At 37.8% G+C, this 25,845-nt stretch overlaps 1 protein-coding gene across 1 annotated transcript in view; it reads left to right on the forward strand.

Moving 5' to 3' along the window:
* The window catches only part of LOC107090147 (gamma-aminobutyric acid receptor subunit alpha-2-like), a 71,334-nt gene that overhangs the window by 20,622 nt on the left and 24,867 nt on the right, over nucleotides 1-25,845 (forward strand). Inside the window, exons 5-7 of the mRNA XM_015383371.1 lie at nucleotides 6,568-6,788; nucleotides 10,685-10,767; nucleotides 11,407-11,550. Coding sequence (XP_015238857.1) covers nucleotides 6,568-6,788; nucleotides 10,685-10,767; nucleotides 11,407-11,550 — 448 coding nt within the window. The remainder of the gene's footprint in view (nucleotides 1-6,567; nucleotides 6,789-10,684; nucleotides 10,768-11,406; nucleotides 11,551-25,845) is intronic.

Here is a 25,845-nt window from a genome sequence, read left to right on the forward strand (position 1 = left end):
AGAAACATCCTGAATTTATTGCAAATATCATTTCGGGTTCATCTAGTCAGTAATTATTCATGGGAATCCCATATTTTTTTTACTTAATTTGAATATTTAGAAGCTCTGATTAGTCATCCACAGCCTTGTGTTTCTGTGGGGTATAAATGGGATATGAGAGGTCCATTTCTCCTCACCTGCTAGGTTACAGTAGCTGGTAACGATATAGTCTCATTAGCCTGCAGTAGAGACTTCTGAGAAAACTTTGGACTTAACCAGAAAATGTAAACAAGGACTCTTTACAGGTCCCTCCCCCTTCCTCCCTCCTGTGCTACAGCCATAGTTCAACAGCTCTTCCTCCACAGCTGAACCTGCTGTGAAGTAAGTAAAGACAGGAGCCCCATTTACACTATCCTCTGAACAGGGGAGGATCTAGGATTCTAGGAGATCGGGGGCTTAGCCATGAGAGTGAAGATGAGAGTGTAGTCTTTCAGGTAAATCCTGTTCTAATGTAAAATATAAGAGATTACTGGATTAAGGAAATTTCTAGTATACTACATGCTATCACACATAAGAATTCCCCCTCCATAACATGGGATTAAATTAATTTACCTGAAAGTATTTAACTGTATGTATTCCTCTTGTCATTAATAACAAATCCTGTGATTTTGGTAGCATTTGTTCCTTATTTGCCAGAGTTATGAGGGGGGAACCATATATTTTAGCTGACTGAAATAATCCGTTCCCCTTCCATAACATGGGATTAAATTAATTAAGCTGCAAGTCTTTAACTGTGTTTATTCTTCTCTTCATCAAAATCAAACTCTGAGGATTTGGGGGCGTCTGATCATTATTTGCCAAAGTTAAGAGAGGGAAATCAAATATTTTAGCCACCTGATATAATCCGTACCCCCAATAACATGGAGGAAAAGCTGTCATTATTTTTGCACATTATGTTTGAAACATTTATTATTTTAAATTTTGAAATTCAAAATAGTCAAAATAAATATGACTGTTGGTTTGAGGATCTTTATGAAATGTATTTTCAATTCTCAATTCAAAATGTCTGCAGTAGCATTGCTCCAGATATTTTGAATTGAGAAATCTTTCTGGATGGAAAGTGAAACATCTTCAAACTTGGAAAACAAAGTCCTGTGGTTTGGGTTGAACTTTTTTTTTTTTTGGAATATATGTTAATTGTTTGATAAACATTTAAACAGAAAACAAATTTCATAAAGATCATCAAAGGGGGAACGGATTTTATTAGGTGGCTAAAATATATGGTTCACCTCCTTTAATAATAAATAATGATCAAATGTCACCAAATCCACAGGGTTTGTTGTTGATGAAGAGAGGAATAAACGCAGTTAAACACTTGCAGGTGAATTAATTTTAATGTTATGGAGGGGAAACAGATTATTTCAGGCAGCTAAAAAAAACCATTATCTCCTCACCTCCTCCCATATCTTTGGGAAATAAAGAGCACATGTTTACAAATTCTCAAAACATTTTATGTGTGATATCAATTTGTATACTAGAAATGACCTTAATCCAGTAATCTGTCATATTTTACATTAGAATTAGAATTTCTGGAATTACCAGAAAGTCTATATTCTCTTTTTTTAGGAACTTTTTTTAGGTCTTAATTTTTGTGTCCTGCTATCAGCCAGTTTCCATCCTTTTAAATCACAAATGAAAAATGATAAATACTCACTACGTGTTGAAAATCTGTGTTTGGTGACTGACTTTTTTTTCTGTCAGGTTTAAATGACAGAAGTCGGAAAAAGACAGATTCTCTTGGCGTTTGAAAAAAACAACACAAAACAGCTTCAAAAGGACCTCATCTATTTTTTTTATTTTATTTTACAATTTTGTAAACAGCAGCTGCTGATTAAACTGGATGTTGCAACAGTGACATGATTATAAGAGCTATTTTTAGCGAGAAATTGATCAAAAGCGCAGTGAAAATGGTCAGATCCACCTCTCTTGCTTCAATGCGTGCTCCCGACACAAAGGAAACAGAATGTCATATAACAGAGGGACAAAGAATGTCTGGAGGTCAGTCAGAGCTTCACATCCCTGGGACATTAGTCTGTTTAGCAACAGCTAGTGGTGACAACTTCTTCTGCTTTCCTGCGCATGCTGCCACCATCTGGTAAATTCCAGTACTGCAGATTTTACTCAGATCAGCTCAGTAACGAGATCTGGGGCTCTTGGGGAAAACATCCGGTGCTGTAGCCCAAGTAGCCGTGCCCTAGAGCCGCCACTGTCCCTGAAAACCGATCCGTCCCGAGTTCGGACCGAGCTTGGATCAGTTAACTGTGCCGAGCTCGGATCCTTACGACCATTTACACATCACACTAGCACGGTTTCTCGCCTCCTAGTGGCGATCTATGGTACTACTGCTTTCTAAAGGGAAACAAGCAAATCAACATTGCCAAAGTAGAAAGAAGAATGTTTTTGTTCTTTTCTTTTTTGGATTAATGAAGATTGATTGATCTCTGTATAATGCATAATTCATAGTAAATAAGGAAACATTCCTTTATTGTAAATTTTGTCAGCTTATGTACATACCTGCTATTTTCACAATTTTTGTAAGGACACTTTTAGTAAAGTAGGGCATTCATTTGTAAAAAAAAATTCATTAGAAATCTATAAATAAAGGTTTCTGCCCAACAGCAATATTGAACTGCACCGCAGCATTTTATCTCCAGCAATTGTAGTATTTGGCAAGAGCTGTCAGTCTGGTAAAGAATCTGTTTGTTATTTGAACTTAAATGCATTATATGTGGGGAGTCTCAGCCTGTTGACCTAAGCCACATGTCTTCCCCTTATCTCCAACCCCTTTTCCTGTCGGTGTTCTGCCAAAAATGACCAAAATAAAGGATGCTATTTCTTAAGAACCAAAGGTTAAAAAAGTAAGAAAACAGCCAAAGAAGAGTAGCTAATTGTTTGAAGTTTCCCATTTCAGATTTGATAGCTAAAGAGTCTAAAACAATTTAAAGGAATGAAAAGGATTCATGTTTATGTTGCCATTTTGCCACACCATGTTTTTTCACAGTCATACCAAACTTGGTCTTGGTCATACGAAACCATAACATCTCTAGAGATATTTATGTTTGGGATCTCTTGCCAGTAGGAAATGTTGCTCATCCCTCATGTGTTTCCCTGTAGAACTGTAGAGGACCCAAACAGAGAGACAGAGGCTGTGGTGGTTTTTTGCATAATTAATCATTCGAGAGGCAGCAACAGAAGCATATTTACAGAAATAACTAACCAGGGAAAACAGGAACCAGAATAAAGGGGAACACAGGGCTTCAGGAGGGAATGCTGGTTGAACTGTTAAGTGCCTTGAGATGACTTGTGTTGTGAATTGGGGCTATATAAATAAAAGGAATTGAATTGAATGCGGAGAGTCCAACAGAGTAACCACAGAGGGGGAGTACATATCCCAAATAGAACAATGAATGGAGTAATTGGCTGTTTGAGATCAGGTGTGGACAGGAATAACCTGAAGGGAGCTAGGGGGAAAGAATGTGGCACAAGGGGGCAACAGAGAGTAATATAACTATATATAACTAGTCTTTGATGGCATTAAATGGAAATTAAACTAATGACTTAGTAAACACAGAATGACATAAATCAAAGTGTAACTGAAAAACACAGACAGAAGAAAAATAGCACGAGAAGACGCCCTAAAAAAAAGCCATGAGCTAGAAAAATTCCAAAACAGAAAACAGGGCCTAGAAAGGAGGGCCAGAAGCGACAAACAAAACACCAAAGTCGAAAACAATATGACCCAACCAAGGTGGGCAAACAAACCAGCCTCTAGGAGACAACAACAAAGAAGGGTCTCTAGAGTACTGCCGGGGGATGCCGTCTACACAGCAGGGACTATGGGGCCTCTGGTGTGGGAACCTTGTAGGCCGCTGTTATAGCAGTAGGAACCCATGAAGAGGCGCTACAGCTTGAGACCCACAAAGAGGCACTGCAGATGGCAAGGGATGCCCACAGAGGGGCCTTGGATATGAGGAGCGTCCAAGGAGGGGTATGGAGACGAGCAGCGCCCACGGATGGTCCTTGGAGGAGAAAGCTCTGACTCAGGACAGGTCCAACATGGAGCCCCAGTGTCACAGAATGGAAAATGGCTGGCTCAGAGGTCTCTGGATGGCACAGAATGGGCTCAAGAAAGAAGCTCTGGAAGGGGTTCACAAAGAGACCCTAAATCTATAGAAAAGTTACTAAGGGGCCCTAAATCTGGAGAGGAATGACTAAGTGGCCCTATGGGTGAGATACACAAATGAAGACAGGGAGACTGTGGTTTCTTGCAGATTTAATAATTAGAGAGGTGGCAACAGAAACATAAATACTAAATGACCTGTACATATATAACACTTTTTCAAGTCCGATGACTTGACCTAAACGAGGCTGCTATAGACTGGCGCCACCAGTCCCTCTTTCCACCATCCGTAGGCGATGCAGTGTCTTGCCCAAGGTCACAACAACACTGAAAGCCAGAGCTGGGGCTTGAATCCTCCGGTTGCAGGTCAAACTCTTGCATCCGACACCACTGTCGCCCCTTTAAATCCAAAATGAATTAACCAGGGAACACAGGACCCTGAACTCTGAGGAACACAGGGCTTCAGGAGGGAATGAGTAGAATCCAGCAAAAAGTAACCATAGAAGAAGAGTATATTAACTTTGCGCTGCAAGCTGGAGTGTCAGGAGATCTGAGTTGTCAGTCTCATATCAGATCCATCTTGAAAGACTCCTGCTAATATGTCCGTCTCGAAACAAGCTGCGGGTCGGTCCAATGACATGCCAGCAGTGTTTTCTGGGGCGGGACATGGAAGAATGACAAAAGGGCATTGCCTAGGCATTAAAAACATGGCTACGCTGGAGGACGCACCTGTCGAAATTGTATTTGACTTGGTTTTAGCTTAAATAGCGACAATTGCTCATTTTAAAAAAGGAGCAAAGAGAAGCACTTTGTGCATTTGTAGATCGGAAAGATGTCTGTGCTTTTATTCTGACAGAATATGGAAAAAGTTAGATTTATCAGCTTATCAAGATTTTTCAGCAGACTGAAAGTCACAATTAGCTGCTACGATTGGCTGAAAGCATATTATGGAATACCAGGTGCTAGCTGGCACATCACCCAATCAGCCCAAAGTATTGTACTAAATGTCCCTCCTTTTTCACGGACAGACTGAACAGCGGCCATCCCTTATTATTAACATAGGACTCAACTCAGCTCTACACATATCAATCTGGCTACTGCCAGATTAGGAGTATATACTGTATATCCCAAACAGAATAATGAATGGAGTAATCGACTGATTGGGAACAGGTGTGGACAGAAATAACCAGAGGGGAGCTAGGTGAAAGGAGAGTGGCACAAGGGGGCAACAGACAGCCACCAATAAATGTTTCATTGTTGTTGCAAGCAAATAACGATTTGAAAATAATGATTTTCAAAAGCCTCACTGCAGAGGAAAGTCCCTCCCTGGAAATGAAAAGAGTCTGATCTGTAATGTGCAATTCAAAATGAATGCAATTCTGAAAAATAAAATTTGAAATAAATAATAAAAACTAAAACTTAAATATTGAAAAAAATGTAATTTCCATTTACAAAACATGTTCTCTACTTGAAACAATAATGGAAAGAGATTCTCTCCATAGGTGTGCTTTGCAGAAAACACATCTATGGAGACTGGGTAGGGAAGCTAGTATGACATAAACCATGCTTACAAATTCAGCCAAATGAACACACCTCTTGGTTAAAGGACAATCAAATTTAGCCATGATTTCTGTTGTTTCTTGGAAAAAACGAGGCAGTTTAATAAAGAAATTGAACTATTCATGCATTCAGCATAGGAAGATTCAGTAAAAAGCTTAAAAACCACGACATATCAGCAGACTAACCGAAGAATCCCAGATTAAAATTACCACCACCTTTATCTATTCCCCTTTAAAAAACATTTAAAAACTGTCTTCATATTCTTCAGAGACAGCCTAAAGAGATTAAAGATGTAAAATGCAGTTAGTAGAGTACATTCCTCCTGTGGTTATCTGAGTAAAATGAGAGCTCAGTTGCAGTTTCAGTGTCCAGAGATCTAAATGTCAAAGGCTGTTAGACTGTGAAGTTAAAAAAACCCAAGCATCTCTGTATCTCTCGTTCTCACATTCGGTCGCTGCATGTAACTCTCATATACTCACATCGCACAGTCCTGTGCTGTCTGCCCTAAATCCTCTTTGGTGTTTGTGTGTGGTTCCCTCTGACAGCAGAGGATTTTAGGTCAGAGGACTGTGGCTTGGCCTCTCAAGCCGGGTAAACACCAAGCCAGGGAAGAAAGCAGAGAGCAGCAGCCTCACCTTAATGGAGCTTTGTCCAACAGGGGAAAGCTTTAAAGTGGCACATGAAGCCAGTTGTGAAGATGCTGCTTGTAGACATCAATAAATCATGAGCGGACGTTTGCTGTTTTATTGCGCTATATTTAGGGGGAACGGCTTTTGTTTTAACATAGAGAAGAAAAAAAAAAAAACAGGTGTATCACTTCTTCACTAATTCTTTTTCCTTTTTCTCAGGAGTACACCATAGATGTTTTCTTCCGGCAAAGCTGGAGGGACGAGAGGTTAACGTTTCATGGACCAATGAACATTTTACCCCTGAACAACCTGATGGCGAGTAAGATCTGGACTCCAGATACCTTCTTTCACAATGGGAAAAAGTCTGTGGCGCATAACATGACCATGCCCAATAAGCTGCTGCGGATCAAAGATGACGGGACGCTGCTGTACACCATGAGGTAAAAAATGACACAATAACGTCCAAGCAAAATGTAATAGGGCAACATAAGGTTGGCCTTGAAAGTTTACACACCCTGCCATTAAGGAAAATGAGAATTTCACACTAGTAATTCAAATAACAAAAATTTGAAAAATAATAATAATAAGTGAAAATGTTATAAATGTTAATTTCCTAAAATAAAATATTGATTTGAATTTTTGTTTTAAAGACAAACTGTCCCAGACAATTCAACTGCCTTGCTGATGAAATGTGAACCAACGTACCCATCAACAGGAGCAGAAGTCTGATCGAATATTTCCTAAACATTCATAAAAACTCTTGATTCTAGTGACACATTTCCCATTTTAGTTCATTAGCTCCATGAGGCAGCTTTACTTCTTTTATTTAATAATATACACACATTGTTCTTAATCAATTTATTTTAATTTACATACATATTAATTTTTTTAAAGTTTATTTATTGGTGCATATATTTAATTGTAAATTTGGTTTGTTTGAAAATGTTTTATTTTGTAACTCCACCCCTTTTGTTTGAAATTCTATTATTAAATAGATAAATAAAAAACATGAAACAATATATCATAAAAAATATAAATATATATATATATTTAAATGACTTAATCTTAAAATTATTAAACACATTTTGATATAAATAAATATAGCTTTAACTAAATAAATCATAAAAAAAATTAAGATAATACCTCTTAAAGTAAAATTATAAATCTTAATAATTAAGTAAATAAAACTTTAAATAAATTGGTAAATTTTGAACTAACTAAATAAATGAAAAAAAATAGAAAAATATTACTTATAACTATGTATTTTGTTATATTTAATGAGGAAATGTATTTATTTTATTGAATATTTATTGATCATATATTCATAGCAATATTTATTTTTGGAACTAGATCTCTGCCACATCAAATGACTCTTTTAGTCATAATTTTTGCACAGTGCAGAGAATTAATATAATTGAGATCCCTCTATCTCTACAGCCTTTTCTCTTTATAAGATTGGTTTAATTTTACTAGTTAATTAACAAAAACAGGGTGTACAAAAAATCTTCACATTTCCTTGGTGGATTTCTCAATATTATTCATAAAAACAATCCTTTTAATGAAACTATCAAGTAAAATCATTTTAAAGTCAGCACAGCTCTGTTCAGCTGGCAATGATTTGGTGAGTTGAGCGGAGTTAATGTCTTTATATATTATTTGGTTTGACTCTAATATCAATGAATTAGGAGCTGCTGGTGGATTATTATGTACAGTACCAAGAGTGCTTTGTTTATAACAACAATAGGCCAACATCAGGTTCTGCTCATTGATGGGGAAGTTTTGATCCTTTATGGGAAGATACTTTCTTAAAAGTCTGATCCTGATGTCAGATCTCTTCTTATCAAACCTACGAGCTCATCTTATCCAAAAACAGGTGCATGTAAAGCAGGGAATGAGCAAACATGAACTTGATGTATTGAAGGGCCTTGAATGAAAATTTTGGACTCTTTAAGGCTTTAAGTTATTAGAGAAGAATCTTGTTGAAAATCAAAGGTTTTTATATTTTTGTGAAATTAGGAGTACTTGCTCAAGGTCTCCACATGCTCCATAAATAACAGAGAAATCAGTTCTCTCTACCATGACAGAGAAAAGAACATTGTGGTTTTAGCAGCCTTGAAATCCATGTATCAATCTTTTAAAATTGAAACGAACAATAAAAAGACGAACAGAACAAATGATAGAAAGATACAATGATTCTTTCATACTGTTTGCTGTGGACACATATTCAGCTCCATTCAGGTGGGCTGTGTGAGAAGTTGGTGGGGGTACGACGGACTAATAGGGCCAGGCTAGAGATTTTTTTTTCTTCTTTTATGAGAATAAAGTCATAACATTATAAGAATAAAGTCGTAACATTACGAGAATAAAGTTGCGATATTACAAGAATTAAGTCATCATACAGCTACCCGTTTCAGAGAGAAAGCTCGGAGCTCCAACCCGCAGATGACGGCTGACCAGCTCCACCAATCAGAGTCCCTTTAACATCCTGATGGTTCGCTAAAAGATTTCCTTTTTTGACAAACCAGAGCCAAAGTTTAACTTCACATGCTTATCATAAAATACAACTTTATTCTCTTAATATTAACACTTAATTCTCATAATTGTACTTTATTCTCGTAATGTTACAACTTAATTCTCATAATTGTACTTTATTCTCGTAATGTTACAACTTTATTCTCATAATTGTACAACTTTATTCTCGTAATGTTACGACTTTATTCTCGTAGTTTTACCACTTTATTCTTATAAATTTATGAATTTATTCTCAGAATTTTACGACTTTATTCCCATACTGTTATGACTTTATTCTCGTAATGTTACGACTTTATTCTTGTAATATAATGACTTTATTCTTGTAATGTTACGACTTTATTCTCATAATGTTATGACTTTATTCTCGTTGCAACTTTATTCTCGTAATTTTACAACTTTATGCTCGTAATTTTACAACTTTATTTTCGTAATGTTACAACTTTCTTCTCATAATGTTACGACTTTTTTCTCGTAATGTTACAACTTTATTCTCGTTGCAACTTTATTCTCATATTTTACGACTTTATTCTCGTAATGTTACGAGTTTATTCTCATATTTTACGACTTTATTCTCGTAATGTTACAACTTTATTATCGTAATGTTACGACTTAATTCTCGTAATGTTACAACTTTATTCTCTTTGCAACTTTATTCTCTTTGCAACTTTATTCTCGTAATTTTACAACTTTATTCTCGTAATGTTACGACTTTATTCTCGTAGTTTTACGACTTTATTCTCGTAATATTATGACTTTATTTTCGAAATACAAGAAAAAAAAATCTCTAGCCTGGCCCTAATACTCGTCATACGTCATAGTGGGGGTGATTACAGTAACAACACTGGTGAATATTTAAATGTAAAAGATTTAATATGATTTGCCCAGAGTTCAGCAGCAGAGTTCTTGTGAACTATGAAATGGCCCGTTCCAGTTATTCATTGTTTTACCATTGAGAGGAAAAAATTAACTTACTCTGTTTCTGTGGTGCATGTGCAGGCTCATCCGGACAGGTGAAAAGGTTTTGACTTCTTGTTGGCAGCTTATAAAACCGAAATCTTACTCACGCTTTAAACAAAGGAAGTCAGAGCTGTAATTAAGAGTAACACGGTCCTACATTAACCTGAGATGAGCTAACGTGGGGAATTAAGAAAGCAACATGGCAGGATGTTGAGGAGCTCGGAGTAGAATCGTTACTCCGCCACGTCGAAAGGAGCCATTTGAGGTGGCTCAGACATCTGTTTCGGATGCCTCCTGGTCGCCTCCCTTGGGAGGTGTTCCATGCATGTCCCATTGGGAGGTGTGTCCTCATGGCCGAGGACACACTGGAGGGACTATGCCTCTTAACATCTTTGCTTAGACTGCTGCGTTTGCGACCCGCCCCAGATAAAGCGGAAAAAAATGGATGGAAAAGAAGAACAATTCAAGAATTAGGACCAAACTGCTTTTTTTTTTGCATTAAACAAATAACATGCATAGTAAAAATGTTTCTGTGAATGTAAACTGGTTTTAACTGTTTATTACCACGTTTGAAGATGTACCCTCTGTGAATTATTGTATTAAACTTCTATAAGTTAAAGTGTTTCTGCTGACAAACACCAGAGAGCTTTTTCCTCCTGTTTAGTTTGTGTTGCCGGTTAAAATACAGAAACCTTTTTTTTTCCATTTCAAGGCATTGCAGATGTTTAACGTCTTGAATGGTGCATGAAGCTCTTTATTTACTTTTTTTATTTGTTTGTTTATAACCTGTGCTGTTTACTTTCATGCATTTGCAAATTCTGGTTAATGTTCTGTGAATTGGATGCAGGTTAACAGTGCATGCCGAGTGCCCAATGCATCTGGAGGATTTCCCCATGGACTTTCATTCCTGTCCACTAAAATTTGGCAGCTGTGAGTAACTCTAATGATGATAGAGCCTGAGGCAACTTAAACTAAGATGCAGTCCTTTGTTTGCTCCTCTAGTCCTTTGGCACATGAGCAGTACTGAGTGAAGCTGAAATGCATGGCTCAGCTGGCAGCGACGCTACAAAAACTAACAAAGAAACGCCAGCGTTTAAACAGACACATAACATCTACAGAGAAACTGCTGAATTGCAATTCTTATTCTAAAGTCATCCAAATATTTTCTGTTTGGAGAGTTGAGATCTTTTGCCAGGTTTTATTGTTATGGCTTCTTTACATTTGGATGACAATTTTTGTTTTGTTTTGTTTTTTGCATTTTTTTTTTCAGGACAACAGATTGATATTTGGCTATTTTCAGACATCAGAGCTTAGCAGGTCATGTCTGAAATGCCTGGACATCTTGAATAAATGAAATGCCTGATAAGCATTCAGTGCATTCATGATATCCTGTTAGAAGTAAAAGTCTAGTTCTTAGTTAAATGCATTCAAACAGAGCAGGAAAAGTTGCACGGTTTTGATTCAAAATAACGTCAAACATCGTAGGGACACTTAATTTGGGTGACTGAAGAAAGAATCATTGATAGACGCCATCACCTTTGGCTTTATCCGTTTCCCTTTTCTTTTTAGACGCCTACACAATCTCAGAGGTGACTTACGCTTGGACTCGGAACGCTTCGGACTCGGTGGTGGTGGAGGAGGAGAGTTCCCGCCTGAACCAGTACGACCTGCTTGGTCAAACTGTTGGACAGGAAACCATCAAATCAAGCACAGGTGAGACTTTACTGCGACTCCAGTGGAAGTCCAGAACTAAGATTATTCTGTAATCTCTCAACTGTCTCTGCCTTTTAGAAATGTACATAATGCTGCTCCACCTCGTCTCAATCTAATTCAGATTAGACCATTCCTCTCAGACGCTCTTTGATGGGACAGTCTGCTCTGTCTTTCGCTGCAGCAGAAATATTGGAATCTGCTCCATGTTGAGCTCCAAACCTGCACCAATGTGCCAAATCAGGGGTCTGCAACCTGCGGCTCCAGAGCCGTTAGTTGTTCTATTGTCCCTCTACCATGACTCCTAATTGTGGCTGAAAGGATAAAGAACCAACTAATAGATGTGAGAATAGTATAATAATAACAAACACCGGTCTTAGAAGCTTTGCAGGTTTTTAAAGAATTGTCTAACTGAATGAATTTCACAACAGAATGACATTGAAACTAACAAGTCTTTTTTTCTTATTAGCTTAGAAATGATGTGTTTTTACATCCAATTATTTCCTCTAGAAGAAAAAGTTTTCTCTTTATTATTAAGCACTTTTATGTTTTCTACGGAAGAGGATTAGGGCCACTGAAAACAAAATTTTTTATTTTAGGTTAATATGGGAAAAAGTCAGAATTCTGACTTTTTTTTTCAGAATTCTGATTTTTTTTCCCATATTAACCTCAAATGATATAATATATCAGTTAACTTTTTTCTCCTATTTTTTCCACTGGCCCCAATCCTCTTCTGCAGAGAAAGTCAGAATTCTGACTTTTTACTCAAATGCAGAATTCTGAAATTAATATCAGAAAAGTAAAAAGTCAGTATTCTGACTTTTTTTCCCCCTGACATCATACTAAAATGAAATTAAAACAATTAAATTAACTTTATAATTGTTCTCATTAGTGGCCCTAACCCTCTTCCATATTTTTCAATCATTTTAAAAGCTAAAAATAAAAATAACCGTTTGGCTGTTTAAAACTGTAACAGCATCTTATGGAGGATATTTAAGAAAATAAGTTGTGCTTTGATAAAAAGTGACGTAACATTTGCAGCTCTAAGTGACTTGTATTTAGCTAGACTCAGGGCTGAATCAATGGAGTGTAAAGGGTTCAGATCCCTGGGCTTAAACAACGGCTTCCAAATCAACAAACCTGCCAGCAATAAGTAGCTTTTTAATGTCTGTATGAGTGAACACTGTTTGGTGGTTTACATGTATGCTGGATTTACGTGTGGCTAATATTGGATGTTCATGTATGATGTGGATTAAGGACCAGAATGTAGCTTTTTTTTATATGATTCTTGTGTTTATAGTGTTGGGGTCTAAGAATTATTAAATCTCTTTATATTGCAGTATTCAGAGAAGGATAAGTAACTGAATACGAGGTGTATATATGGGAGACAGAACATTGGGAAGACTAATTAGCTGATATGGAGCAGGTGTAGACAGAAGTAACTAGAACAGGGGTCGGCAAGCCATGTGCTGCTCTTTAGCGCCCCCTTGCCCTGGAGCTTTTTCAAAAATTTATGAAATAGTTTTTTTTTGTTTGTTTGTTTATGGTGTGCAGGAGTTCAAACAAACGTTCATTATGTTTTCCAAAGCTGTAAACATCTGTATAATAAATAAAAAAAAAAAATAATAATTCTTTCAACGAAAATTTGCGCCATAACCATAGAGATTAGTGGTCATAGCCTGCAAAACATGTTTCTGGGCGGTGCGGTGCCGGGCAAACAAAGCGGTGAGTGTGTCTCTGACCATGGGTCCCAAAGGGAGAAAAAGGAAGATAACTGATGAGAACAGATGATTCAAAGAAGAATGGAGCGAATCATTTGCTTTCATTATCAATGCGGAAGGATTGCCTACATTTTTTCATGTAATGAGAGAATAAAAATAGTAATTTGGAATGGCATTTCCAGGGAAGGCTAAATATGCAGCCGATCACAAAGTTGGGAGCGTGAGAAAAAGTGTGATTGCAGAACTTCTGGATAAATTAGAGGAGCGCAAAGATAGATTTAAGAACTGAATTGCATCTCCACTACTGCTGCTATTTCTGTTTCAAACATGGAAAACCATCCGCAGATCAAAGAGGTAGCTCTCTGATGCAGGTTATATGAACTCTCTTCCATTCCCCCCACAAATCCTCAAAATAAAAAAGACCAAGGAACCCTGGTGACGGAGGATGTGGGATTTCGTGGTTAGAGAGCTCTGCTCTGATGGATGTCAGTTCCTGCTTGGTTCCTCATGACTCAATCAGCTCCTCCCAACAGAAACATGTCCACCATAGAAAGATTTCTTTATTGTGTTTCTATCATTTCATCAATGAAAAAAAACCTAAAACGCATGGTGAAAATAAATAAATAAGAAGAAAAAGAAAGAAAGAAGGTTTGCAGTCACAGTAGATTCAGCATCATGTCTGCTAGGAAGTTTGTTGGTCGTGCGCCTGAACGCAGGGAGGATCTATCACTCATACCATCTCACTCATCCTATGATGGGGATGAAGTCTGGAGGAGAAATGACGGTTCCCCCTGTGAACCACCAGTTCAGTTCAGTTCAGTAGCTTTTATTTGTCCCAGTATGGGCAATTTTTGTGCCCAAAACGCTGCAAATACTCCATCATACAGTAGTTGTACGTTAAAACACGTTCAGCGGTTGCCTGGAATACGTAAAATACGTTGATATGCGCTGGAGATAAGTTCTTGATAAGTTATGCACAAGTTACTTATAGGTTTTGGATAAACTAGACACCATGACCTACTGTATGAGTAACTTACACTTAATGTATGACAACGATCAAAAGAGTTACCTGTAACTTACACCCCACGTATGGCATATGTTGAGCACACTCAAAATTTCTTGACATGCTTGTATGTCGATGTATGCCAGCATGTTTCAGCATATTTAGCGTTCTCATAACTTATACAAATGTACGCATATCAAACATATGGCAGAGTTTTTGCCAGATTTTTGTTTATCAGGCATACACTGGCTAAATCGTCACGGTTTGACAGGGGCTTAAGGATTAATAACTAACTGAAACTAGACCAGGAAACAATCAATACCAATTATCCAGAAAAGAGTTACTCCCCCCCAAAAAAATAAACTTAAACAGAAACAAAAGGTCCAGAACATAAGATCATAACATTACTTTTTTTAAGTACCGTTCCCAACCCTGAACACATTGGAGTCATAGGCTGAAGTGTATCTACTGTATGTTGTGGAGCTGCACTGTAGCTTTGCTGTTAGCAGAAGCATTTTGCAACAACAACTTCCTGGGTTTGTCTTAATGCCTTCAGGTGTCAGTAAGTTTATGCATAATAGTGTTTCTCTGTTATGAGGTGCGTGATCTGTCTAAAGTGATCCATTGATCGCTGGAAATGGACACCTCTGGGACTCTGGTTCAATTGATTTGAAATAAACTAAATGGGTTGAGAAGGTGCAGCAAAATGGGGCCTCTCGGTCGTTATATATATATCATAAATTGTTTCAGGCTTATTTCACTTTGCTAAATCGATCCTTAGATCTATTCTGCAACATCAGCAGTTTTATGTTGAGGGTGATGCAACAATGTCTGAGGAGACCGTGAAATAAGATCGACTGAACAGAAGCTAAACGTTTTCTTTAAATCTTAACATTCAACATATAGAAGACACTGGAGATGGATTTTCCAAGCCAAAACAACTGACACATACACTCACCGGCCACTTTATTAGGTACACCTGTCCAACTGCTCGTTAACACTTAATTTCTAACCAGCCAATCACATGGCGGCAACTCAGTGCATTTAGGCATGTAGACATGGTCAAGACAATCTCCTGCAGTTCAAACCGAGCATCAGTATGGGGAAGAAAGGTGATTTGAGTGACTTTGAACGTGGCATGATTGTTGGTGCCAGAAGGGCTGGTCTGAGTATTTCAGAAACTGCTGATCTACTGGGATTTTCACGCACAACCATCTCTAGGGTTTACAGAGAATGGTCCGAAAAAGAAAAAACATCCAGTGAGCGGCAGTTCTGTGGGCGGAAATGCCTTGTTGATGCCAGAAGTCAGAGAAGAATGGCCAGACTGGTTCGAGCTGATAGAAGGGCAACAGTGACTCAAATAACCACCCGTTACAACCAAGGTGGGCAGAAGAGCATCTCTGAACGCACAGTACGTCGAACTTTGAGGCAGATGGGCTACAGCAGCAGAAGACCACACCGGGTGCCACTCCTTTCAGCTAAGAACAGGAAACTGAGGCTACAATTTGCACAAGCTCATCGAAATTGGACAATAGAAGATTGGAAAAACGTTGCCTGGTCTGATGAGTATCGATTTCTGCTGCGACATTCGGATGGTAGGGTCAGAATTTGGCGTCTACAACATGAAAGCATGGATCCATCCTGCCTTGTATCAACAGTTCAGGCTGGTGGTGGTGGTGTCATGGTGTGGGGAATATTTTCTTGGCACTCTTTGGGCCCCTTGGTACCAATTGAGCATCGTTGCAACGCCACAGCCTACCTGAGTATTGTTGCTGACCATGTCCATCCCTTTATGACCACATTGTACCCAACTTCTGATGGCTACTTTCAGCAGGATAATGCGCCATGTCATAAAGCTGGAATCATCTCAGACTGGTTTCTTGAACATGACAATGAGTTCACTGTACTCAAATGGCCTCCACAGTCACCAGATCTCAATCCAATAGAGCATCTTTGGGATGTGGTGGAACGGGAGATTCGCATCATGGATGTGCAGCCGACAAATCTGCGGCAACTGTGTGATGCCATCATGTCAATATGGACCAAACGCCCTGAGGAATGCTTCCAGCACCTTGTTGAATCTATGCCACGAAGAATTGAGGCAGTTCTGAAGGCAAAAGGGGGTCCAACCCGTTACTAGCATGGGGTACCTAATAAAGTGGCCGGTGAGTGTATATGAAACGTAAAAACGACAATAACAACAAAATGAAAATATATAAAAGAAGTAAAGACCTGTGCAGGTAAACATATAGGAGTCTCTTTAATTTTTGGACCGCTGGTTTGTTTCCATATTAGATAATGGTTAGCTGACTGGGCTAGTTTCATGGCTTTAAAAATTTATTTATTTAACTAAACAGGTGCAGAAGAATTAAAGATGAGTTCATATTCGTAGTAGACATGAAACATGCAGAAGGTGAGCTCTGCAGCCTTTTGTTTTGTGGTGAATTCAAGAATGAAAAGTGCTCTCACTCTTCTTCGCACTTCTCTGCATTTAATGTGGGGTTAATTAAAACCCCTATAAAAGTCAAAGTGATCTCAGGCCCAAATTATAATTGCTCACTATTTCTTGTTAGAGTACGCATGCAACCTGCTGTGTTGCATAAAATCCAGGAGACATCTGGCTGTGCTGAATTAAAGCAATCTGTGCATTTTGTCGTCTGAAATAAACAGAAAATTTTTAATTTACAGAAATCCCTCGTTGAGTTCAAGCTGTAGGAAAAGCTAGCTTTAATTTTCCCCATATGATGATAGAAAACCAGGAATACAAATGCTCCTGAAAATAGGCTAAACGGAGGGGAAAAAAACTGATAATGAGTGCTAAAAATAGAGGCAACATTTCATGCAAGCATGCTAACACAGATGACAAGAAATGAGGGCAGAGCTTGAGGTAGCATGCAAGAGTCTATATGCTGCTCAGTGTGTTTGTGAGAGAATGGAAGTGACGCCACTTATATCTCATCACTATGAAAGAGAGTAAAAGATTGGATAAATGTGTTTTTTTATGAGCTGTGGGTTTAGCTACTGTAGGGTTAAGGGGCTTTTTCAGAAAATATGAGAAGAGGGGTCAATGCTCTAGCTGTGTACTTATATGAAGCGGCCTCAGATCAGTCACTGAACATTACAGGCTTTATCGTGCACATTGATAACGTAAAGTAATCTCACATTGTTTTTTTTTTATTAAATCTCACATAGATTATTATCATGATTGGAAAGGCAAGACAAGGCAAGTTTATTTGCATAGCACAAGTCATTACATGGACAATGCAAAGTGCTTTACAGGAATTATATAATAAAATAGAAGAAAAATAAAAGAAAATTAAGTAAAAAACAATGTTTCCAGACTTCATGGCATCGACCATGCTCTTTACTTATGAGACAAATAAATATCACGATTGTCGTCCAAAGCATGAGCCTGATTAGAACACTGAGAAGCTCAGAGCCCCGAGATCAGAGAACATGACAAACAACATACAGGTGCATCAGGTCAGAAGGCACCTGACTATTTGTAGGTGAACTTCAAGACCTTACAAACTGATGGGACAACCAAGAGATGTCAATGCTGCTCTAAGGGGATCCTATTTCCCAGCTGTGGTTAAAATATAGGCAGCAGTAATTTCAAGCATTTGCAAACATCTAAAACCTTTCCTCTGTAACCCAGGAAGAAAGGCATAACAACCATCAATGTGCAAAGAAAAAAATGCTAATAAATGATGATTTCAGCATTATTTCTATTAAAGCACAGTTCTTGTTTGTTCTTTTCATGTGACTCCAAATAGAGGTCCTCACACAGTCTGGTTCTGCTGAAGGTTTCCTCTCCACTCTCCCTGCTTGCTTGCTTGCTTGATGTGAGGGATTGCTGTCAAGTCCTGCTAGTCATTAGCTAAATTTAAAAGGACACTAATAATCAATTAAAGACTTGAACTGATCAAAAATGTTTAAACAATAAAGGGCTGGTCCATCTTCCGCAGCAGTGTATCACAGTGAGCTTGTTACAGACATTTTTGATTTATGCCCAATTTTGAAACATGGTCTGCGCTATGTTATTCCACGCCACAACACAAGAGGGACAATCAGGAACTACCTGTCGGACTAAACACGGCCGAGGTGGTGAGGAAGTGAGGGTACGTTTGTGCGACAGCAGAGGGACATGAGGGCGAAAAATAGCGGGGATCCAGGTGTAAAAAGGGTCCCAGCGTTCTCGCGCACCTCGCTCTTCTAGCTGGTCAAACTTCATGAGTCGTTTTTCCACAATGGCGGTCATACAAACAAAACAAGCAGTAAAGGTACCAAACAGGAAATATACATAGTGTAGAGCGGATGTAGATTTGACCAATCAGAGGCCTCCTGTCTGTGGCACTATGTGTGGTCACCTACAATTTTGGAGAGGTGCAGCAGAGCGTCTACAGAGGGGGCAGTGCCGTCTCTGAGTTCACTGTGACATCTACGCAGACAACCTAGTTTCGAAGTATAAATCAGCCTTTAAGACTGACTGTTCTAAAGAAAGGGGTGTTTTTTTCCGATCCCCATTCCGATTGGTATCCAAGCACTCCCATTCGGATCTTTGGAGCATCATAATCTCCTCGGCGCATGCGTGAAACTTCATCATGATTTAATGGGAAAATTAAGCAGGCACATGCTTAATTGATTATGATCAAACACTTGGTAGATATATGCACACATCATGATTGGAGGATTTTATTAAGTGTCCATGTAAACCGAGATTTAGAATTTCCAATAAACCAAGGTTTGGATCGGATTGGGGAAATTTTACGTAGCCGATGAATCAAAGCAATCAGTGGGTTTTCCTTAGATAGAAAAACATTGAAACAATCTAACTGGATGATCTGATTGAACTCTCTCTGTAAAGTGCCTGTAGATGACATGTGTTGTGAATTGATGCTATATAACTGAAAACCACACATCCAATACTCTTTACTTATCTCTGCATGAAAGGACTTAATCATTAGGTTTCAAGGTAAAGTTTTGCGAAAAGTGATGCCATTTTTGAGTCCCAATGATCATCAAATCAGTCGCATTAGCATTAAAAAACAGGAAATTATTACATAACCAGCATCAAGCATCTAAGTTTAAATAGACAGGCACAGCTTCATATGGTTACAGATAGATATATCTGCAGATCATCTGAAAAGCAGTAAAAGATTAGATTTTTTTTTAAAAAGACCAAGAGGGAAAATAAGAATGGGCCGAGCACAGTCCCTTGATGGACAAAAAGCCTCACAGTCTACATCTCAGAGAGATCTGTTTTTAAAACTAACATTCTGGGATATAAGCAACTCTAACGCTTTAAGCCATATGAGAACATTCTCCACTTCTAGTCATGACATGATTGGAACATAAGTATGGTGTATGAATAGCATTTGAGTTTCCTTCTGAGTCTCTTTAGATAAAAGGACACAAAAATAACTCCTCTGTGTTGTTCAAAAAACAATAATATGAACTGACTGTTGTGTAGCTGTTCTCTTAATCAGGCTCTCTGCTATGGAAACATGGAGTCACACACTTTGCAGTGGCAGATATCATACTGGGAACCACAGAAAATAATCTCTCGGTTGTTATTAACTTAGAAATAAATGCCCTCCAGGGTGCATATAAACATCAGAGCTGAAGCAGGTGGACGCTGTATGGAGGGGAGCGTAGGAAAGCAGCAGTTATGCATCCTTGTTAAATAGGCCGCCATTTCAGCGCAGTAAGAGGACGTGATGGCTGTGGGTGAGGTGAACAGCTAATAGAGCAGTGTTTGTCACGGCAGAACCAGACATGTCATGTCATTCCTCTGTGACAACAGAAGCTGCAGTGGGAGGAGTAAGAACAGGGACGTGTGAGTGAAGCCTGAGGGATATCCAAATTCACCTGACAGATGAGCAGAATACAGCACACACACGCAGGGTATGTTGCTATGGTAACAGTGAATGTTGCTGTGGAAAATGTGCACAAAAGTAATGATAAAGTTGCTATGCTCAGCTCAGTAGATGGTTCTCCCATATGGATCTGCTTCTCAAAGGCCTCAGATTCTCAACGGCACTAAGAAAGTGTATCTAATGGGTGCAGGAGACTTCGGAAGGTTGGGCTTTCATAGGTGGAGCACTGTGGAGTAGTTAATTCTAAGTTTTTTCTACTGAGCAGGTTGCGCAAAGGGTACAGTGATTGTCAGGTGCAAACCTGCAGTAAATACATAAATGCGCTGCAAGCACAAAAGCGACTATAAACAAGAAAATTAGACATGCAAAAATACAATCATACAAACACACATAACACATTCAAAAGGCATGCAGGAACTGCAGATTTGAGGAACTTTGGATAGAGCAAATTGAGACAAAAAAATTTTTAACCTAAAACCAAAAAAATTAAGAATTTCCTCCTAAAGGTGCCAAAAATGCAATTCCGTGCCATCTACCTGTACCTGTGTAATGAGAATAAAGTTGAATCTAATCTAATCTATTTTAAAATCTAATAATTACTGCTTTAAGTGGGTTGCTGTATCAGCTAAAGGCATGTTTTACAGTCTCTAAACTGCAGTTAATGATTAATCGATTACTGAATTAATCACGATTATTTCAATAATAAATAGATCACGATTAATCCAATTAATTGTTTCAGCCCTAATATATACGTCTGTCTTATTACCATTTACACCAAACGAAACAGTCCCACAGGTGATAACATATTCACATAACCTATTTTCTATAACTCTTGCTTTAATAAGTAAAAAAAAACTGGCATGAATCATATTATTATGAAACAGAAATGTTGAATGATTACAGTTTGGCCTATATTTTTCATTTTGGGATTTAGATGTAATAACTTCTTTTTTTTTCCATGGAGATCTGTGTCTCTAGATGCTTCCTTAACAAACAAAGCTTATCAGAAATGGTGCTTCGTAGATGTGGATATTTGGAAAAATGCATACATGGTTTACTGTTTGAGACCGTGACTTTTTATTCCAGGTTTGGCAGTGGTTCAATTCCGCCCTATGTGAGATATAAAGCCCTTCCGATGCATAATTATTCTTGCGTGAATGTTTTGTGTAACGTGTGATGGACTGGCAACCCGTCCAGGATGAAATCTGCCTTATGCAACTTCACTGCTGAAGATGGGTACCTGCTCCCTGTAACATTAATTGAATCAGCTTTTTTTTTGTAATGGATGGATTTTTTAAATTTACATTGGTTTGGAAAGTCTGCTTAAATTAAGAGCATTGTTGCTCTGTTTTAAAGCTATAATTGGATGGAAGTGACAGTGAAATGAAAATGCTTTAGATCTTAAGAATATAACACAATCTGTCAAATGTGCAAACTACAAACACCTAATTATCTTCCAAACTATACCTAGAAAGTGATGTCAGCAGCATTTTAAAAGTTGATTAAAGTGGTCACGACAATTTATGTAATGTTAGAAAAGCTTCCCGTCGCTAATTAGTTAGTTTCTGGCAACTGATCTATTGAGATAATGAGAGGAGATTTAACTTCTTTCCAACATAGTATCTCCAAAGATCTCTTTCACAAAGAAAACGGCCAAAACCTGTAGCTGCACATACAAAATCTTTAGTCTTAAGTGCTGAACTGCATTAGTCAGAATGCAAAGAAAAAAATCTTCTCATCAGCATGTCTTGAAAACAGCTACTAGACATACATGTACAACATTGTCACCTACATGTGAGTTACTCCAGCTCACACCTTAAGATCCAATGAAGGACTTTAGACACCTTGGTACAAATATAGCTGAGCTAATGATTTTACATACGGTTTTAAAAGCAGTTAGTTGTGAATAACATACATTTTATTTTATTTGAAGGACAAAAAATATTTACAGTAAATGTAAAAAAAAAACACTTTTGATACAAGTAGACCAAGATCTTCTCCTGCATTGAATATCAATTTTGTTTCCAACTCTCAATCTGTCTTTTTCCCTCGCTTGTTTCTATTAATCAGCAGTTCACATATATACTAATCATAGGTGTGAATGTCACATTAGTTTTAGGCTTTTATTAATGACCTTAAACTGTTTTTCTCTAGGCGTGTCCACCTGCAGAACTGATCAATACCAATACTAACCTGATATATCAGCAATATCCATCCATACATTTTCTGGCACGCTTAATCCCAAGTGAGATGCTGGTTCCTATCTCCAGCTGTCTACGGGCGAGAGGTACATTGGGTCGCCAGTCCATCGCAAGGCAACACAGAGACGAACAGGAAAAAATAACCATTCACGCACACACTCACACCTAAGGAGAATTTAGAGAAGCCAATTAGCCTAACCATCATGTTTTTGGACTGTGGGATGAAGCCGGAGTACCCAGAGAGAACCCACACCTGCTCAGGGAGAACATGCAAACTCCATGCAGAAAGACCAAGGGCCAGGAATTGAACCCACAACCTTTTTGCTGCAAGTCAGCAGTGCTATCCACTGCTCCACTGAGCAGCCATTCAGCAATATATATTTATATTTATACAGCAATATATATCAATATTTAAACTAAAAAAATTTTTTGTTTATTTTCTTTAATTGTCAACAATTATAGGCATGAGACACTGACCCATTTATTATTATTGTTTATAGAGGCTTCAGATAACCCGATTTTCAGGCAGAAACTGAGCTAGGGCCAGGCTGAACAGACTTAAAGCAGACTTGAGAAGAGAGACTGATCCAGCTAGTGAGAGACTGAGGAGGCTAAAAGATTGCAAGGTGTTTTACACCTATGGGTACATCCATTGCTTCAACTGACACAAGTCAGGCATCACAGGTCATGAAATTATTTAGAGATTGTTCACAGTTTTCAGCTCTACAGTATGACAACATGCACAAAGAAGTCATTATTAATGATTAAAAGATCTGGTGACTGACACATTACACTCCTCTGCAGAGATGACCAGAATGTTGGGTACAGTTGGGAAAGCTGTAGGGAGTGAGATACTCCAAACACTCTGTTCATAACATTTTGTGCAGAACGTTGACACCACAAGCATAAATCAGCCTTTAGGTTTTGGTAAGAGTCATGAGAGGATAGTGAAAGCTTACTGTTGATTGGAATTACTTATAGAATACTTTTTCTTCTCAACCACATTTTTTTTAGATGTGTTTTTCAGTTTTTGCCCTGCTTCTTTCTCCCCTCCTTGCGGAGCACGGGCCAATAGCCTTTCAGAATATGCATCCATTCATTAATTGTCTTCCTGCATGCTGCAAAGGGTCCCACATATTGTAAACAGAGGAGTAGTTGTGTGGTGTACTTTTTGTCACTTTTAACAACAAATAACAAGGCAAGGCAAGTTTATTTGTATAAAACATTTATGTTCATGGTAGTATTATCTCTCTGAGACTATGGTTGATATCGGAGCTTGGTTTTAACACTTCTCACTGTATTTAGTGGGTTTTCATTAAATCCATCTGTTACTTCATTGTTTAATTGGATATGTTACCTTCACATTGTGTCAAAAAATATATGATTATTAATTTTTTTCCTATATTACTAATAGTTTACCCATCTGGTCTTAGATTAGTGTTGCAACATTTTTTGGCTCTGTTACCCGATACCCGATTGCTGGCTGTGCAGCATTGGTCGATACTACCATACCGATACCATCTGTTTTAAATTGATGTGTGTGTATATATGGAGAACTGCATACTAATTGGATGTAAAATAATCGCCATCATGGCTTTGTCAAGCTGCTGTCTACCTTTGTGATGCAGGAAAAAGACTAATACAGTCTTGCTGTTTGTGTTCAGCACAAACAGCACAAACAGCAAGCTTACAAAAATGTTATTAATTTGTCACTGTCAAAAATAATGGATGGAAAAATAAATAGAAACATTTTTACTAACCATGACTGAAAGTTGAGATCCTTCTCCTTCTCTACCAGAACATAAAATACACAACATAACTGCGCTCTCTCCTAGTTCACATATTTCTGTTACAGTTTGCTCAGTCATCTATCTAATGCCTCCTAAAAAACAGTTTAGTTGAGAACGATCTTCATAATTGCAATAGGACAAACACATTCTGCACAGCCACCTTCAACATACCTACTTGGAATATATCTGTTGCCATATATTTCTAAAAATCGTTTTTTATTGTTTTAATAATATGAACTTTTTTTTTTTTAATTAAGCCGTAACCACTGACTTTAAAAACTTTAAATAATTGTGGCCTGAAGAACATCAGATCCTAAAACAATTGATTAGAAAAGAGCAGAAGTCAAAGTTGGATTGGATTATTACAGAATAATAGAGAAGTTGGTCCCTGGTGGAGGATATCGATCAGAATCTCATAGTTTAGAAACTCAAGCTACACACTTCAGGGACTAGTGGGCGGTTTGCAGAGCTTGGCTGTGAAGTTCGATGTCTATTTCATGTGCCTGAACATGAACAGTGAGTCCTCCTGTTTCTTACAACAAGTTCCAGTTTACATTTTTGGACTTTTAATGCTGGAGCTGTATTTTGGGAATGTGTGGGTGAATGTCTTGAAAAAAACATTTCTTCTTCCATTATAATCTAAGATCAGATATGCTGAAGCAGCGTATGGTCATTCTGGTTGATAGAGAAAAGATCTTCCCCAAATGAGCATTTGCTTATTTCTAGCAGTGTTTTTGATTTTGACATTTTAATCTAATAACCATTGTGTGTCAAACAATGCAACTCTGCAATATTATGATGAATTGTTACTGCCATAGTTTTTTTTGTAAAGCTTCTGACCAACAACCTGAGAGTTTAGGAGACTCAGAGGATGTAAACGATATGTTGAAAATGGGTTGGATCCAGAAGAACAGCAAAGTTTCCGGATGCTGCGGCACTAAAGAGAAGTCTGAGGCTTTTTTGCATTGGGTTGATTAGAACAGTTCTATGGGGTGAATTTTGTTCCATTATTGTTGCAAGCTGGGAACAAATTTTGTAAATGGAAATTAGAAAGAAAGAAATTAGATTTTGAATAACGTCTTAATTAGTGGTGTAATGATTCATTTAAATAATTATTTAATTCCTGGACGATTTTGGTTAATTTACAACGATCCATTTCGACTCATTGACTTCAAATTGATTCAGTAAATCTTTAGCCAAAATGTAACCAGTTTGACTATGAAAAAAATACCTATTCACTGGAAATCTCCTAGAATTTTGTTGTCAGGGAATTTGGGGATAAATGAAATAAAGATGGACAAAACATGTAATAAAAAAATAATGGCAAATACATTCCCTTTTTATTTTATGTTTTACTAACAATCCAGATTAAATCCTCTCCATAGGAGCTTTGTTGCATTATTTTCAGTGATTAAGCATTTTTGAATAAAGGTGCACTTAGTGCAAAATATATTTAAATTTTCCATTAGAAAGTATTACAACTTTAACATAAAAGTGTAACCAGCATCTCTTCAGATTGAATCAAAAGTGGGTTTACCTACTGTTTTTAAACATACAAATATTACTAATAGAACGTTAATATAAAACGAAGAAAGCAGCTGACATGGCTTCAGGTTATTTGTGCAGTGTTTGAACCTGTTGTTACTGTCATTTTTATATTGAAACAGCAAAGCACTAGAAACCAAATAGTAAAACAATGATGTC

The sequence above is a fragment of the Cyprinodon variegatus genome, unplaced genomic scaffold (genome assembly GCF_000732505.1).
Source record: "Cyprinodon variegatus isolate N-32 unplaced genomic scaffold, C_variegatus-1.0 Scaffold283, whole genome shotgun sequence".
Taxonomy (NCBI): Eukaryota; Metazoa; Chordata; class Actinopteri; order Cyprinodontiformes; family Cyprinodontidae; genus Cyprinodon; species Cyprinodon variegatus.